At 39.7% G+C, this 16,514-nt stretch overlaps 1 protein-coding gene across 5 annotated transcripts in view; it reads left to right on the top strand.

The window, feature by feature from the left end:
- LOC128943327 (BEN domain-containing protein 5-like) overlaps nucleotides 1–16,514 on the top strand; it is an 877,269-nt gene that overhangs the window by 535,473 nt on the left and 325,282 nt on the right. Inside the window, exons 2-5 of one of the 5 annotated variants that reach the window (XM_054286230.1) lie at nucleotides 1,275–1,408; nucleotides 3,045–3,414; nucleotides 9,525–9,673; nucleotides 14,125–14,338. The exons of 3 other annotated variants lie outside the window; for them this stretch is intronic. In XM_054286230.1, coding sequence (XP_054142205.1) covers nucleotides 1,275–1,408; nucleotides 3,045–3,414; nucleotides 9,525–9,673; nucleotides 14,125–14,338 — 867 coding nt within the window. Of the gene's footprint in view, nucleotides 1–1,274; nucleotides 1,409–3,044; nucleotides 3,421–9,524; nucleotides 9,674–14,124; nucleotides 14,339–16,514 lie in introns of all 5 variants that reach the window. One more of the 5 variants, XM_054286229.1, reaches the window with a different exon arrangement.

The raw sequence follows: 16,514 nt of genomic DNA, 5'->3' as shown, positions 1-16,514 counted from the left end.
ATAGCCTTGGGCTGTAATATCTCCATTTGCCTACAAGAGATCCATTTCTATCTGTAACAAAATGAATTGCATTCATCTGTGTAATTCATTTCTAATGAATGCCTTGCTCCTCATTAAACAGTGATTTACCTTTGTTTCCCTTTCCTACACTGTCAACACGAACCATTTTGAGGTCCTGTGGAGAGATGCTAATTTGAGAAAGCAAAAGTCAATGCAACTAAGCACTCATAGGGGCCATCCTCCTTGGCACTTTCAAAAATATTCATGGGACATTTGCAGAATAAAATTTGCAGGTGGATAGGAAGACTCAAAATATTTTCCTGTTCATAAACTCTCGGTGTACGAAGGCAATGCCTGACAGTTTGCCTGCCAGACTCTGCCAGGAGTGAATGAATCTTCTCAGACCTTGTCTGTTCTGCAAGAATTTTACCTATCACAGGCACATTTTGGGAGAGTGTACTCTTGGTTCACTGTCCCCTCTCTACCTTTTCAGGAATATTAAAATATTTTGAATGTATTTTCAGATTAATATTTTTAAATACCTAATTTTGAGATACATCAAAATGTTACAGACTTGAAAATACTTTATTTCAAATTTTTAATGAGATGCAAAGATTTATTGCCTTCGCCAATAGTATCTAAAGGAAAAGGATGAAATCCATTAATTAATGAAATAGGGTTGTGGAGTAATTTTGTTACAGATTTGGTTCCTATGCAACTTTTGTGTAATGCACTTTGAAGCTCTCCAGCAACATTTCCTTTTCCAGCCCTGCACTTTGCAGAACAGCAGAATCTGCCATGTGTGCAAATAGATCTGTGCTGCTGACAGATGATGGTTAGAGTATGGGATGAATTACCAAGTTTATTTTCACTTTACCCTAAGCAGATTTTGAACTGCAGCAATGGATTATGAATATGAAAATACCATTGGTAAACATAATTTAGAGCAATGCAGGAAGTTTTATTTACAGCCTCTTCAGCTCTTACTTTGGTAATAGTACAAGCCACTCATCAACACTTTTGATCACTTGAATTTAGCTTGGAATTTTTCTGTATTTGTCTGTGTTGGGCCAGCCTGATCCCCAGTTGAAACTCTAGAATTGCCAGTGGGCATCAGTGGATTTACACCATGGACTAATTTGATCATGGTATTATGAGGGGATTGGAGCATGGGAGGTTGGGTTTTTGTAACTGGTCATGCCTAAATCATGTAGTATTTGAAAGTAAGAACACTGATTAATGTAACAAAACCTTATTTTTAATATACATTTTAGAGGACAAAACTGACCTTGAGAACAGTGTGATGCAGAAGAAAATTAAAATCCCCAAACTCTCTCTCAATCACATAGAAGAAGCTGGGGAAGTTACAGATTATGGGGAAGAAGATGTGGAGCTTAGACACAGTAAGGTACTGAAGTCTTTCTGGTTTTTTTTTTCCTCCTCTCCTTTTTTTATCTTTTTTGTAAGTGCTTGGGGCATATATGAACATCCTAGCTTAAGAATTCCAGGCTTGCTTTTGATCCCCTTAAAACAGTGTGTTTGGTGAAATTGGGTCACATTGTGTGTGGGGGTGGGGTATGGGTTTTCAAAACCTGATTTAAGTGCAGTCAGACGTTTTCCTGTGTATACTGTCTGCACAGTGTAACTGCCACCTGGGACTGATGCAACAATGCTCTTCCACTTTGGCTCTAAATGCCTTAAAAGTCACCAGTACCCAGCTGTACCAGCTGTTCTTGGTGGCACTTGTGACATTGCTTGCTGCTTGTTTGGCATTGGGAAGGGTGCTCTGAGACTGCCCAACTGCAGTGATTGAAAAGAAGAATTGACAGTACTGTATCCCTCCATAATAACTCCCAGTTGCCTTTTTAGGTTCAAATGCCAGGAACCCACTATGGAAATGTATTTATTTTTTTAATATCAAATTATTTCTTTAAAAGTCTGCCAACCTTCAGAATAAGATACTGCTTGATGGTTTCATGTGTTTTGCAGCTGCAGGAGTGGTATTAGTACATTTCCTTGTGTGTGGAGAAAACACAAGGAATTTGTGTTGGGCCAGCTTTTTTTAATTGTTAATTTTCTTTAGAAGATGCATGCTGGAGATGTAACATCAAATAATTTTGGTTTTTTACCACATTACTCATGGATATTGTGGTATGGGAATTTGATAGTGTCAGCTTCTCAACTCTACTGTGTGAGCTGCATTTACTTTCCTTGCAGTTGCTTGGAAATTCAAATGCCTTTTCTTATTTGGCCAGTAAAACTTAGTGACTTTACGTGTACTGTCACATATTAATCCCACTATCCAGGCCCCAGGAAAGTGGTGTAATTTAATTGTAGGGTTTGTGCAGATGACTGAAGGTAAAATTCCACTGAGAGTTCCCAGGTCCTGAAGCCTCTGCAATGCAGTACTAATATAGAAGGAATCAGTTGATAAGGAAGATGAGGCTGGATGATATATTCTGTCTCCAGCTTCAGTGTTTTCAAATCCCTTTCAGTGTTTGCTGATAGTGTTAACTCAGTCACTGGCATCAGGCAGTTGGGTGAACGTGCTGTAGGGATATTCAGTGAAGGTTTTGTCTCCCAAAGTGTGGGAAGGACAAGCCCTCAGTTCACAGAACAGCTTTGTGCCTCTGCTGCTTTCACCTCTGGTGTCGTCACAGGTGACAAACGGAGAACACAGTTATTCTTTCTCTTGCTTATCAGAAAATCAATTGCTGTCAGGAATCTTAATGTTAAGGGTAAACTTAAAAGAAAAAGAGATCAACTTTTTCAAAAAGAAATTAATGATACAGAATCAAGTGACCTATATACACTGCCTTTGTAAGTGTTGCATAAATGCAGGAAGCCTTTAACTGCCTCAGAAGTTTGTACATGCATTTAGCTGAGTTACAGCTGCATGTTAGTTATGCTACATATTGTATCCATAAGAACCTGTTAGGCAAAATAGCTTTGCAGACTGGCTTTGTCTTAGTCTTTTGGAAGACAAGAATATTACCAGTTCCCAAGACTCTCCTAATTTATTTGTTTTTTATTGTAACGTGCAGAGACAAGATGGGAGGAAACAAAGTGAAGGTACACACAAAAGCATTGAAGCAGTTGTTGCTCGCCTTGAGAAACAGAACGGGATGAGTCTCAGTAATACTTCCAGCCCTGAGGAGGCTTTTATGGAGGCTACAGAAGGCATGAACAATATGGACGATGCTGTAGTTCCTCGGATTCTCTATGAGGAATTGCTGAGGAGTTACCAGCAGCAACAGGAAGAGATGAGACACATTCAACAGGAGCTTGAGAGAACGCGGAGACAGCTTGTGCAACAGGCAAAGAAGCTCAAGGAGTATGGGGCACTCGTGTCAGAAATGAAAGAGCTCAGAGACTTGAACAGGAGGCTCCAGGATGTACTGCTCCTAAGACTAGGTAGTGGTAAGTGCCGGACTTAAGTGGGACTAGTTTGAATGAATTTTGCAGGTGTGATCAATAGTCATGGAAATGGATTTGAAGAATAGCAGTGGTTGTGAAGCCGGACATTGAATGTTAAAAGGGTTTTCTGCTGTGGCTGTACAATATGTGTCGAATTTGTATGCTATGTACGTCTGGGGCTTTCTTTAAAAACCAGAGGTCTTTGTGCTGGTATGGCTGAATCAGAGTTCCATTTTAAGCAGCTGTATTATAAAGAGTCTCTGACCTTCCAATATATGCTGAAAAAGTTAATAAAGCATCATCTGCAAAATATACCAATATGTTCCAGTTAAAAAAAAAAAAGTAAAGAAAAGGCGCTGGAATGAATATGAATAGTTGGGCTAAAACTAATTTATCCTTTGCAGTTAGGGATTTTGTTTGTTGTTCTGTGACTATGTTACCTTCCATTTTCTGACCCCTCTTCCCATTAGTAGCTTATTAAAATGTGATATATTCCTGAAGTTTTAGCAGTGGCTTTAAACAGCCATGCTATTTGAAAAACAATGGATTGTTAAAAGCATAATTAAAAAGGCTTTATATTAGTGTCCCGTTTATCAACACTTGTTGCAAAATGCAGGTTTTTGTAATTTGGATTTCAGTTTTAAATATCTTGGGTCAATTGCTCCTTTGTTTGGGTTTATAACAATTATTTAAGCATTATGTTGGAATAAATGGGAAAAAAGACAAAATAAAAAGTTCATCCTTTTCATTGAAGATGGTACCCTTGGAATACCTTCAAAAATTTGACTAATTACATTTATTTGCAATTAGAATGTGGTACTGCTGTGTTGAAGATTTGCTCGGTGACTGAAACTTGGTTGAAATCTATGCATCCAAACTTAGCATGCCATTCTTATGTCTGCCTTTGTGTATCTGGAAACTTAATTTTTGCATGTGAGTTGGATATTGGCTCTTCTCCTGGACTGGAACGAGTGCATGCAATTTGCATGTGGGTCTGAGTTACCCTCACGTACAGAGCTGGACCTGGGAGAGCATGTGCCTGTGCTGTAGCATGTGTTCAGGTGTGCCCACACCCTTGGAGCCAGGTTCTTGGAGTGTCCCACAACCTAAACTGGGTGTCTGATTGTGAATGCTCATCATTGTTACACTGTGCACAATTAAAATGTCGTTACTTACCATAAACATTCTAGTTAACTTTCTAAATAAAGCTAAATAGGCAAGGTTGCCGCAGCCTGAAAAAGACGATGTGGTTGGCAGGAGATTCCACTGAGCTTTCTAAAATTTTCCTTGGATGGAAGGATGTTTCTTCATCTGCAAGTAGTTAGCTGGAATTTATGGGAATGGAGCACGAGCCAGATGTTGGTAGGCAATGGGGCTGAACAGCGTAAAGTACCAATTTAGTTGGTAGACTTGACAGCAGTTGGAGTGGTGAGACCAGCAGTGAAATGAAGACAGCTACTGAATTCTATCTCTTTTCTTTCACTTTAAGAAAAAGAAGATGCATTTTTTCTGCTTCAGCCAAATAAAGAAACCTTAGGAGAAAAAGTGAAAAAAGGAGAAAAAAAAAAAAAAAAGAAAGAGGAAAAGGAACCCTGGGAAAAAAATACTGAATCTTCTCTAAATATTGGGCATGCATTTCTATTGTATGTATCAGTGTGACAGCTGAAAACAAATCCCAATTCTGTTGAAGACAAGTTCTTTAAATTTAATCACATACCTGGAAAAATATCAGCTATACGACACTTCCAAAAAAATTCCTTGTTAATATTACTTGTAAGGAGCACTGGATGGTAAAGGTGGAATTTGGCCGTGCTGGCTTTGTCCTTCACAGGGTTTGAATTTCCTAAAACTCAGTGTATTAACTGTTGCTTACTCTGTTGTTTTTCCTTTTAGCCTCATTCACAGCAGAGAAACAACCATGTTCTAGAAAAATCAATACAAAACTTATGAATAATTAGCAAGGGAGACATCTTCAGCATGTTCTAAATTAGAGAGTCTGATGACAGTATGAAAAAGTACTACTTTTAATCAAGAATAGATATGTAAAGACTTTTTTAGTCTTCCTTACTTTTCCAGCTTATAAATGAGGTATGTTTGGGTATGTGAATAATCTCTGAAAATTGTTCTGAAAATAAATTACATCCTGAATTCATCTGCAGTTGCAGTGATCTCTTAAACCTAGAGTTTCAAATTACATGTAATTTATGTTACACTGCACTTCTAGCAGGCTGGACTTAATGCAAACTAATTGCATTTCTGTTTCACCTTAGAGACTTGTGATTTCTTTGCATGAGATGACAGCTGGTTTGTGCTGATGAATTGCAGCTGTGGGAAATGCTTGCCTGTTGCCATTTTAAACTTGCAGATCAAATATAGAACAGTCTCTTGAGCTAACTTGCAGTCAAGTAGTCAGTCTCCTAATTTCCCATCAACGTGTTGAATTCAGTGAGGAGCTGGAAGTCAGTGCATTGTACTTGAGATTTAGGCCTTCAGCTCTGCTACTAAACTGGAGCCACTTTTGTGGCAGGAGTGAGGAGGTTCATCTTCCTCATGGTGACACCAAATTGCTCTTTGTCACAAAAGAGCCTTGGAGGCAGCTGTGGCAAACTGCAACAGTGAAATCCATACTGATCCATGCAGAAATGCTTAATACCATCTTTATGATTTTAGTATATTATTTCCAGGCATATCCCTTTGTGGAGGAGGCAGGCATTTCACCAGGGACCAGAGCAGTGGAAAAATGGGATGACTGTTGTGGAAAAGGTTATGGTGTCCCTCTTGAGCTCCTGGAATAATGTGTGCAGCCTCTTGCCTTGCCCACGTGGGGAGCTGGAAGCCCTGCAGCTGAAGGCCTTTGCAGTTTGTTTTGTTGCACCTGAAAACACACCTAATTGGCCCTCTTTTTATCAGTAGAGAGTAAGATAATTTAAAGAATTAAATAACTGACTCTCCCCTATAGGGACTTTAAATAGCCCTTGGATTGCAAAAGAAAAATTTCAATAACTTCTTTAGAAAAATAGCTCTCTCACAGGCAAGATCTGTGCCATTTCCTGTGGCTGGAAATATGGTCAGAAGTACTGAAGTTCTATAGGGATAATGCTTGGGTGTTTTTAGCTCCCTGATAATTTGTTCAGTTTTGTGCTAGATTGATGAGAATTAGTGTTGCTCCAAAGTCAGGTGGTATATTCACATTCATTCAGAAACATTGATTCATCAGCATGTGCACACAGACCCCCAAGGTTTTATTTTTAATCCCAGTTTAATTTTAGTGATCCAGTTTGCAGTGTCTTGGAACTGACACCAGAGTAGGGAGAATGAAATGGGATTTGTGTCTTACCACATGTCAGGAATTACTGGTTTTCAGCTTTTCTACATTTGTTTGGCTTTTTGATGGTTACAAAAAAAAAGGCCCAAGGTTTCTTTTAAGTACAGAAAGTACCAATATTACCACTTCTCAGACTTGTATTGTTTTGCTTCAAATTCTGGTAGACCATGTGCAAAAACTTACTGCTTACAAATGTATGCTAACCACTTTATCAGTCAATTTGTTTTTACTTTCTTACTAATTTCAGGAGTAGCATGTAGCCTAAGATGCATTTTTGAGGAAAAGGGAAGGTAAAGGGAAGCCTTCTACCTCTTCATCCTGATTTGAGTTTGCTGGCCTCTTGGATATTCTAAAAAAACAGCAGTCAGGAGAAAGATTTTGCAATAAAACATTTGTTTCCTTCTTGCATTCTGAAAATCGTCTTTTTTTGGTTTTCCCTGATCCTTATTATGTAAGTGCTGTCATTGTTAAGCCTTTAAATTGAGATATATATTTTTGTATGTCCCATTCTTCTTCTTTAAAATAAGATGCAGAGAGGGGGATCTTGGAGTGTGGTGAATGGGGCACACTGCTATGTTGGCAGGCAGGCAGGAGTGCAGGCTGCATGTGCAATTCCCAGCCTGCAGGGTTGAAAATGCAGTTTAGTGGTTGTGGAAGTGACTGTGGAGACTGCCTGGTTAGAGGCAGATTTCTGTTTGGAAATCAAAAATCAGGATATAAAAAAGAGATTTTAAAGGCTTTATTTTGGTGACTTCTAAGCAAGTGGTTAAAGCATGAATTGGAGCAGAGGTATTCTGACCTGTGAGAGCTGTGGTTGTTGTGGACTTTAATCAGCTTTTTCCTTGGGGAAGCTCTAGAAACCAAATTCCAGCTGTGTCAATATATGACTAAAAACAGTAAAAGACTTCTAAATAGGGAGTAGTAAAAGTGTTTAAAGGGAAATAAATATTTCCTGCTAAGAAGAAGGTGGTTATACTTAGGTGTCTCCCTCAAAGTGACTTTCAAAGTATAAGAAAATAGCCCTTTGTGGAAGAATGTGAAGTAACAGCTTCAGAGATGACTTCTTAAGGTCACACTGGCAATTACATCCCTGCATCTGCTTCTTCAGCTGTGCCCATGCTGAGGGCAGGCTTTGGGTGCTTTACCCAGTCCAGGTCTTCCCCCAGTCTCAATCAGCTTTACAGTCTGAAGTTTAGGAAGTTCAGCTTGTCTTGGCTGTACTGTTGTATATTCATTGTAATAGAGGTGTTTGCTAAGATGACTATGAAATGATGATGCAAATTGGATGTTTTGTGATTTCTCTGTTTGTGCCATGCTTGCACTGGGGCTGGCTCTTAAGACCCTCTTGTTGGTGGCACTGCAGCGTAGGATTGTCTGAGTTGCCAAGACAACTTTTAGTCATTGGTGAGCGTGGAGTGGCAGCCAGCTGAGAACATTGAGCTGGCTCTGTAGGTGTAGGATAAGCTATAGGATAAATGTCAACTGCTGACAACGGAGGAAGCACTGCTATTGCTGTATAATAATCTCTAAATGAAACTGCACAAAGTGGGAGGGATGAATGCTGTGCTTGTTCCAGGCACAGGAACTATTTAGGATGCGTGACTAAGACCTGAGCTGTGGTGCCAGCGTGACTTGCAGAGTTGGATCAGCTCAGGGCTGGGTCTGTGTGCACAAACACTGAGCAGGGAGCTCAGGGGTGACCTGATCGAGTTGTCATGGGCTGAAGATGTCAGGGTTGGGCTGCAGAGTGCTGCAGGGTCTCAGCACCAGCCTGGGACAATTAGCACTGACAAGTGGGTGAGTTTGTCCTTAGAGTTCTGGATATGGTGTCCAGAGTCTAACCTTGCTGTGCTGTGGAGCCACCGGCCCTGCATGGAACTTGAGTGCCTGCTGGAGCTTCTTGGGACCCTAGAGCCGCACATCAAGGGACACTGATAGGCTTGGGGCCGTAGCCTAGACTTCTGGTGGAACCCCTGCAAGGAATGGAGTCAGGAAATCCAGTTCACAAATCACTTAAGTTTGTTCTTCTGTCCTTTTAGGAACATTTTATGTCTTCACTCTGGAAAAGTTGATGACTAACAAAATAACTAATCCACTTTTAAGTCTCAAACATATGCTTAGTAGTATTCTGTTGTTTAATTTGTGCATTATTTTTGTTGATTAAAAATAAAAATCAGTGTTGGATGAATTGGACAAATCAAAATTCTAATTTATGTGGGGTTTTTTAACCTTTGATATTCTTTCTGTGCATGATACTTCAACATAAGGAGCCTAAGTCTATTTCCTTCATAGCATTTCTGCAGATCCTCCCTATTTTTATACACCTCTGTTATATCTAAGGAGATTTTGAATTTCTATAATATTTGTAATTCTGTGTGGATAATTTATGTAATTATCACAGTAAATTATGCAGGTTCCTATGCAACTATATGGCAATTCTTATTTGAAGAATTACTATTGTTGCTTTTGCTTTATAATTTCAGTGTCATTTTAACATAATTTCCTTAGTGTGAAGAAATCTTACCCATATCTGTAATTGTCCTTATGCTTTAGGACTAAAATTAAACACTTAAATTAAAATTAAACATTTTAATGTTTATAAAGCAGGAATACTTATCCTGCTTTTAGTTACTGATGTTCAGAAGTAGGATTTTGGTTTAGATTACTTCTAACATTAAATTGAACATGACTAATATGTTATTTTATGCTAATCATGGGTGATGAAGGGATTGATTTCATGTTCTCTGGGATAGCAGACAGCTCTCTTTTCTTAACTGTCTAGGACCTGCCATTGAGGTTGAAAAAGTAAAACCTGAATCAATTGAGCCCGAACCTGAGGTACAGAAGACCTTCAGTGAGGAAGCAAATACATCAACGTACTACCCTGCCCCTGTTCCAGTAATGGACAAGTATATTCTCGAGAATGGAAAGGTATTTTATATTAAATATAGCATGAGTCATTTTTAAATGTCCATCTGGTCATGTTCTTGTGGAATTTTCATTGATTGTGGGGGTGTTGCATGGTAGCAGCTTGTAGAAGCTTCCTCAGTTTTCATGAAGGTGTGCTGTTATGCTGAGGAGAATTGTGAAGTTACACAGATGTGAAGAGCATAGAAAAATATCCTCTGTGGTGAGAGCATTGAATGATGTGCAATGTGAGGAATACAGTTATTAAGTAAATATTCATGCACAGGCAAATTGACGTAGTCTTCAGTTGGTGACATCCATAAATACACCAAATATTGACCAAAGTCAGTAACCCATGTTATAAAGTTACTTAACCAAATGAGTCTACTTAACCAAAATACTTCTTCCTAAAGGGTTTTTAATGTTTATAATGTGCTGTAGTCATATTGCAGAGAAGCCCTCATGTTTGAGTTGGAGTGCAGGAGGTAGTTATGAACCCTGGAAGGAAAATGGGCTCCCTTGCTGCTGGTAGGAGCATTGCCACTGAATTGAGCTGATGTAGTGCTACTTTCCAGAGACTTTGTGAAGTTGCTGAAATACCATCTAGCTCTAGTTTGCCAGGACCTGACTGAGAGCTTTTCAGATTTCAACCTGTTTAACACATTAACTGCTCGTCTACCTAGGCCTGCTTTTACAGCTGTTTTCATTATCATTAAATAAACGTGATGTTTCTTCTACAAAACTGTAATTCCTTCAGAATTGCCTGTGCAGATCCTGTTTCTTGGTGTATAGAGATGCATTTGGTACCATAATCTGAAAATCTTTAGGGAGGAAGCATCCATTCCAGCTTTGTTGTGTAGTGGAATTACTGAAGGAATATAGCATGAAACTGTGTTTTCAGATTGGTGTTAAAAGATTGACTGCACAATGTCTGTCCCTCTTGAGGAAGAATTCAACATAATCATTGGGGACAGAATGTACGTGAAAAATAGTAGAATCTTGACAGTTTGACAGGTGTTTAGTTCAGATAGCTTTTCTTGCTTAATATATTTTAATATGTCATTTGCTTGATTATTTTGTTTAAATTTGTGCAATGAGTACTTAGGGTGTATTACTGTGTGAGTTTCCTCTACCTCCTTCTCTTCCACTTAAGGTCTGTGGGATAGGACACATCCTTTAGTATTTGTGTGCAGCTTTCCCTGCACCCTTTTTTCATCTGTCAGCTTCTTGGCACTTCTTTTGCTGAAGTTTTCTGTCTTTACAGATATTAGTATCTCTTTAATTTTCTTATTGTAATTTTGCTTCTTGGTTTGCCTATTTAATAGGTCTACAGCCAGCTCAGATGCCAAAAATGTGAACTAATAATGTATTTGGAGTGTTGGAGGGTAGTTTCCTTCAGTTTTCCTTGTTTATGGCTTTATTTCAGTATTCCTTTATTGATATGCACCACTAGAGTAGTTGAAGTACTTTTTTTTTGACAAATCTTACCCTTTGTGGCACCAGATTTGATCTTAGTAGGATTCTTTCAGAACTGATAAATCTCTTCCCTCCAGAGGGAAAACGGAGTCACTGAAAAAGAGCCTATGGCATTCATTTAAAGAAAAGAAAGAAGAAGAAAGAAAGGAAAAAAGAGGGTTCATCTTCTGAGACACGTTTTAGATCTGTTGCAGATGTTAGCACAGCCATGCTGGTGAGCGTCGCTTTGAATTCGCTGCCGTCTCCGTTGCCTTGTGCTTAGAGGTTGATCCCACAGTTGCTGAAATTGGGAGTAAATTTCCCATTGATTTCATCAAGACAAGAGTCTGGCTCATGGGGCAGCTCTTCCAGCAAGAGGGGAATGTCTGCTGAGTGTGGAGTTCACTAAGCTTTGGGGCTGATAGGAAACAGTAGGGCCTGTTGTAGAGAGGTAAACTGAGACACAGGCAGATTGAATTCCTCACCCTAACAGTGCTAGAAATAGAAAATGGAGATGTAAGATTGCTGTGGCTGTGGCTGTCTGTCACATAGTTGCTTTTGCCATAGGTGTTTCATACCAGCAATTGCTGTTTTAATAAATGAAGCATGTTAAAAGAAGAGATGATCATTCTGAAGCATAAATATTAAAAATACTTCCTGTAACTTGTTCTTTTCTTTTCAGTAACTTCAAGCTAATGAATAATGTAGTAGCTTTAGAGACTAAATAATCTTTGGCAAAGGCAAACCCTAATTTTGGCAGAGAAGAGTTGGATTTTTGATTAAATACAGCGATCCCTACCACTAATGTAATACAAACACCCAAAATTTGCTATGTCACATTTCTAATCTTAGTTATTTTCTAGGTAACTTTCAGACATTTTCCTGAAGAACTTTTCCAAGATCTAACCAGAAATACCTGAATTAAAAAATGCACTGAAATTATTTTTGAGCTCAGACTGCTCACTGCTCATTGAAGTTGCCTAACAAAATATGTAGAGAGCAGCAAAAAGAGTGTGCCTTTTTAAAAATCATTTATGAAGAGGCTGAACAACAGAGAAAAAGGGAAAAAAAAAAGAGGGTGTTTGTGTTGTGGTTGTTACTAGTTTAATTTCTGTCCATGCAGACTTGTGAAAAGCTTTCTAGAATCCCTTTAGTGTAGGAGATTCTGCAGGAGAGGCAGCTTGCTGCATGGTTTTATGCTTTAAGGAAGGTAGAGTTTTCTCTTTTTTAATATAACATAGCTTGTAGTCAAACCAGTCATATTACTCTATTTAAGTTTTTAAACATCTAGTTGCTTTTGAAGGATGCCGTTATAACAAGAAATTTCTTGGGGTTATAGTCCTCATTAATAATTAAAGCAGGTTTCCATTTACAGGAAAAAGGGTATTCAGTTGAATACAGGCAGTAAAATGTTGGTATATAAAATTTTACAGTAGCTTTGTCCAATTTTCATTGCATTTAATGGGACTTCTGTGATACTGCTCAGATTTGTGTGGGTAGCAGGCACAGTTTATGTAAAGCCAGATGAAATGAGTAAAACCACAGAAAACTAACAGCAGAGCAGTTAAGGCAAACAGTTTTCTCATGCAGTTTTGCTGTGGGATTTTGTTGATAGCATTTTTTTTTAATCATAAGAAGGTCAAAAGTTAGTTTTAAGTGTTAATGTTGCAGAAAGAACCCCCATTGGACCAGACGTAATCAAAGCTAGATTTTGGCTATGTAGCAATCCAATTGTTTGATATGTTGCACTTGTCCAGATTGTCTGAAGGTGAGTGCAGTGAGCTCTGACCAGCAGCTGGGAGCTGTAGGTCACACCTTTGTTATGATGAGAGCAGGTGTGTGTCCCAATGAGTGAAGTGCATCAGCACGTGAACAAAGCTGCTGTGTGCACAGGTAGTTGAGGAGTCTGCACTGTACTCCAGGAGCTGGAGCATGGACAGACAGGGTGCAAAGTGTTTGTGGTTCCATGCAGGGCCAGCGTGTGTGTCCTGGTTGCACTTGTGTCAGACTTGTGCTGGTTACTGGTGGAGTTACCTCTGTGCTGGTGCTGGTGCTGGAGGGTGTCCTGAGGGTCAGGGCTGTCAGCTCAAGCACGTAGTGGCAGTCTAAGGATGGTGCTTGGATTCTTGTATGGCATTAGACTGGAGCACTGGGAATCTTGGGGTGGAGACATAGGGTAGCCCTGTGGGAGACAGCCAGGCACAGTCAGTGCTGAGCAAGGCTAATAAGCAAAACCAGACTTGAGCATCTTTCTTATGGAGACTCTCCAGTGGCTTCGCACTGTATTTTCCAGTGCCCATATTATCCTGCTTTACTACTTCAGTGAAATACCTCGACTTCCCATTGTTCAGATAATGGAAAGTTTATGATGTTGCTGCAATGGGTCATTGCCTAACCACAAAACAGTATTCATGTGGTGCATTTACATTATCATACATGATAGGCACACTTTGTGTTAGAACTGGAAGTTTTTCAAAGCTTCCAAACTCTCCTGGCTTATATTGAAATTGGAGCTCTCAAAATCCTTTCTCCCCTTCCAGTTACTTCAAACAATGAGGCTGGCTCTTGCCAACAGGTACAGGATACAACTTAGGAAGTAATTCTGTCTCTACTGCCTCTGGAATGTGCTTTGGGTAAAGTGTTTTAGCCAAAGGGAAGTGTTTCATCTTCCTCCTGAATTAGGCTGGTGCAACTGCTTGGTTTATATGCTCTGCATAATTATATAATACTGGATGTGTTCACTGTTTCCTTCTCCAATCTCTGTTCCTGACCACAGTCTTTCAGGAGAGAGGTTATGTGGGGGGGAAAAGTAGGGATTACTAAAAGGAACTATATTATTTATTGAGGTTGACTTGAACTCCCTGACCCACAAAGTTGGAAGAGTTTCAGAGTTAGGCAAAATGAATTTGTTCAGCCCTAATTACTGTTATTTTAGTTCCTAATAATAATGTTCCTACAGCACTTGGATACTGTTGTGTGCTACATACCATAGATAAGTTGTTATTATTACTACCTTCTAGGTCCATCTTGGCAGTGGAATTTGGGTAGATGAGGAGAAATGGCACCAGCTGCAAGTAACACAAGGAGATTCAAAGTATACAAAAAATCTAGCGGTTATGATTTGGGGAACAGATGTTCTCAAGAACAGAAGTGTCACAGGAGTTGCAACCAAAAAAAAGAAAGATGCCGTTCCCAAGCCACCTCTCTCACCTCACAAATTAAGCATTGTCAGAGGTAGGTTATTTGAAAACTTTTGCTTCCTGCTTTGGAGTTTAACCATTAATCACCGAGTTGAAAGATGCTTCTTTTCAGCTCATTTAAAATTAACTGATTAAAAACTGTAATTCAGATTGCTATTGCATTGTGAAGTGCAGACGTACCCAGGAGCAGTAAAACACATTGCAATAGCTGTGCACAGTGCAGGCCTCCACAGCTGAAGAGTTGTACATTGGCTTCAGTAAGGTTTGAAAACCATCACTTTAGACCACTTGCAGGGCAGGACTCTGAGCCTGGAGAACATCATGTTGTTCTAGAATTCATTTGTAACATGCTGATTTTTTTAAAGTGCATATATTCCTTTAAACAAGACTGAGCGTAGCTTTACAACATTCTTTTATCCAGAACATAACCAGCTCTGGCATGAGGCACAGAAACCATTATAGCTGTGACTATGAAAATACGCATACCTTCAAAGGCAAGAAAGAACAGTTCTACCCTTTTAAGTGAAGAAAATGGAAATAGTAAAAATTAATTGTTGCACTTGAATTGGAATTTGGACAGGAAGTGTAAATCGCTGACCTCATCTGGTAGGGAAAATTGCAATGACACTTTCAGTAACTGCAAGCCTGAGTCCATGTGTGTAGTACTTGGAGAGAGAGGAGGCTTTCTCCTTTTTTTAAACTGAATGGTGAATTTCAGTCCCTTTTTATCATCATGCCTGTGTTGCATCATTTCTGTCTCTCTTGGTATTTCAGGCTTCTTTTTAAGTCAGAACTGAGTTGTTTCCTCATGGAATGCATACTGAAATTGGATTTTTAGGTTTTGTGTCCATACTACATTGCAGTAGGGCTGAAAGAAACTTCCCCATTTGGTACAGCTTCATTATTCTGCATTTCCTGTTCTTAGTTGCTACGTGCTCTTAACTGTGAACTCATTAAGAGGTGGTGTAATTGGCCATGAAAGTACCATGTACTGGAGTAAGAAATACAGTTCCTCTCTAAGTGTGTGCGTGTGTCTGCGTCTGTGTTGTGTGGGGAGAAACTGGAAACTTATCTCCGTACTGTCATCTTTCTTAGTTTATAAGAAATGAGGAAAGGACGTGGGTTTTGGGTTTTTTTCCACTAAGCTGCTTCAGGATTATTTGTGGAAGTGGAAGCTGTTCCATGCTGATTTTCTAGTTCTGTCTGGGGTCTCTAGGTACAATCCTTACAGATGTGGCTGAGCAGTGACGTACTGGCCACATAAGGAATCCACTCTGTGGCAGTGGCTCTCCCAAAGGGGAAGCAGAATTGGTTGCCCTGGTGTGCATTTACAAGCACGCAGCACAAGGAGGTTATTTTCCACTGGCCCATTGCAATGTGGTTTCCAGTTTCCCTGCTTGAGGCTTTTGCTCCTCAGTGCTGCTGGCAAGGTTGTTTCTGTGAGAATTTCCTCTTCTACTTTTGTCAGGGTTACTCCAATGGCTCAAGCCATTTAAATGACAGCTTTCTCCTAACTCCCCTTGTTTTGGCTACAGTGAGTTTGGGAGTCTGCTCCAACAGGTACATGATGAGAGGCAGATGGGGCCCTTCCCTTTCTTCTCTTCCATACCTTTACACTCACCAGCAATTCAGCTCTTCCCTATTTCCTCGTTTTTCTGTGTTTCCTGTCATACTTCTGCTTCAAGCCTCAACCCTCATTTGAATTCTACTGTTACATGCCCTGGTTTTCCATGTTCCTCTTTTTAGTGTTTCTTTCACCTTGTCTCTGGTTTCCCTTTTGTTAGACTCCAGCCTGTACAATCTCCTCTTGAACCAGTTAATCTGCATGGCCAGTGTTGGAGGTGTCAGGCTGCCTGTATCAGTGGCACTGGGTAGTTCATAACCATGATTTTCCATGTTGTTGTGTCCTTTGCGTCAGTGTTAGCAGGTCTTGCCCCACCATGAAGAAGAAAGCAAAACAAAACAAGCTAATGACCAGCAAGGGGACAAATAGTTGAGGTTTGAGAGAGTTTTCCACAGCCAGTGATTTGGATCAGGCATCACCAAAAGTAGTGAAGCTCCTGGTTAGCCTTTGAGGTCTGCTTGAATCTTTGGTATTCAGCAGTACAAAGGGGGGGTCTCTGTGCTCCTGTAAAGCCAAAAAACAAGCAGAACCTTCAAATTATTCTTTAAAGCCCTAAGCCAGTGTCCTTATGCAAGCACTAAACTAC

Source organism: Melozone crissalis, unplaced genomic scaffold (assembly GCF_028551555.1).
Source record: "Melozone crissalis strain CALT ecotype California unplaced genomic scaffold, PUWL_Pcris_2 ptg000045l_1, whole genome shotgun sequence".
Lineage (NCBI taxonomy): Eukaryota > Metazoa > Chordata > Aves > Passeriformes > Passerellidae > Melozone > Melozone crissalis.
Note: the sequence above shows the minus strand (reverse complement) of the source record. Positions and strands in the feature narration are given on the sequence as shown.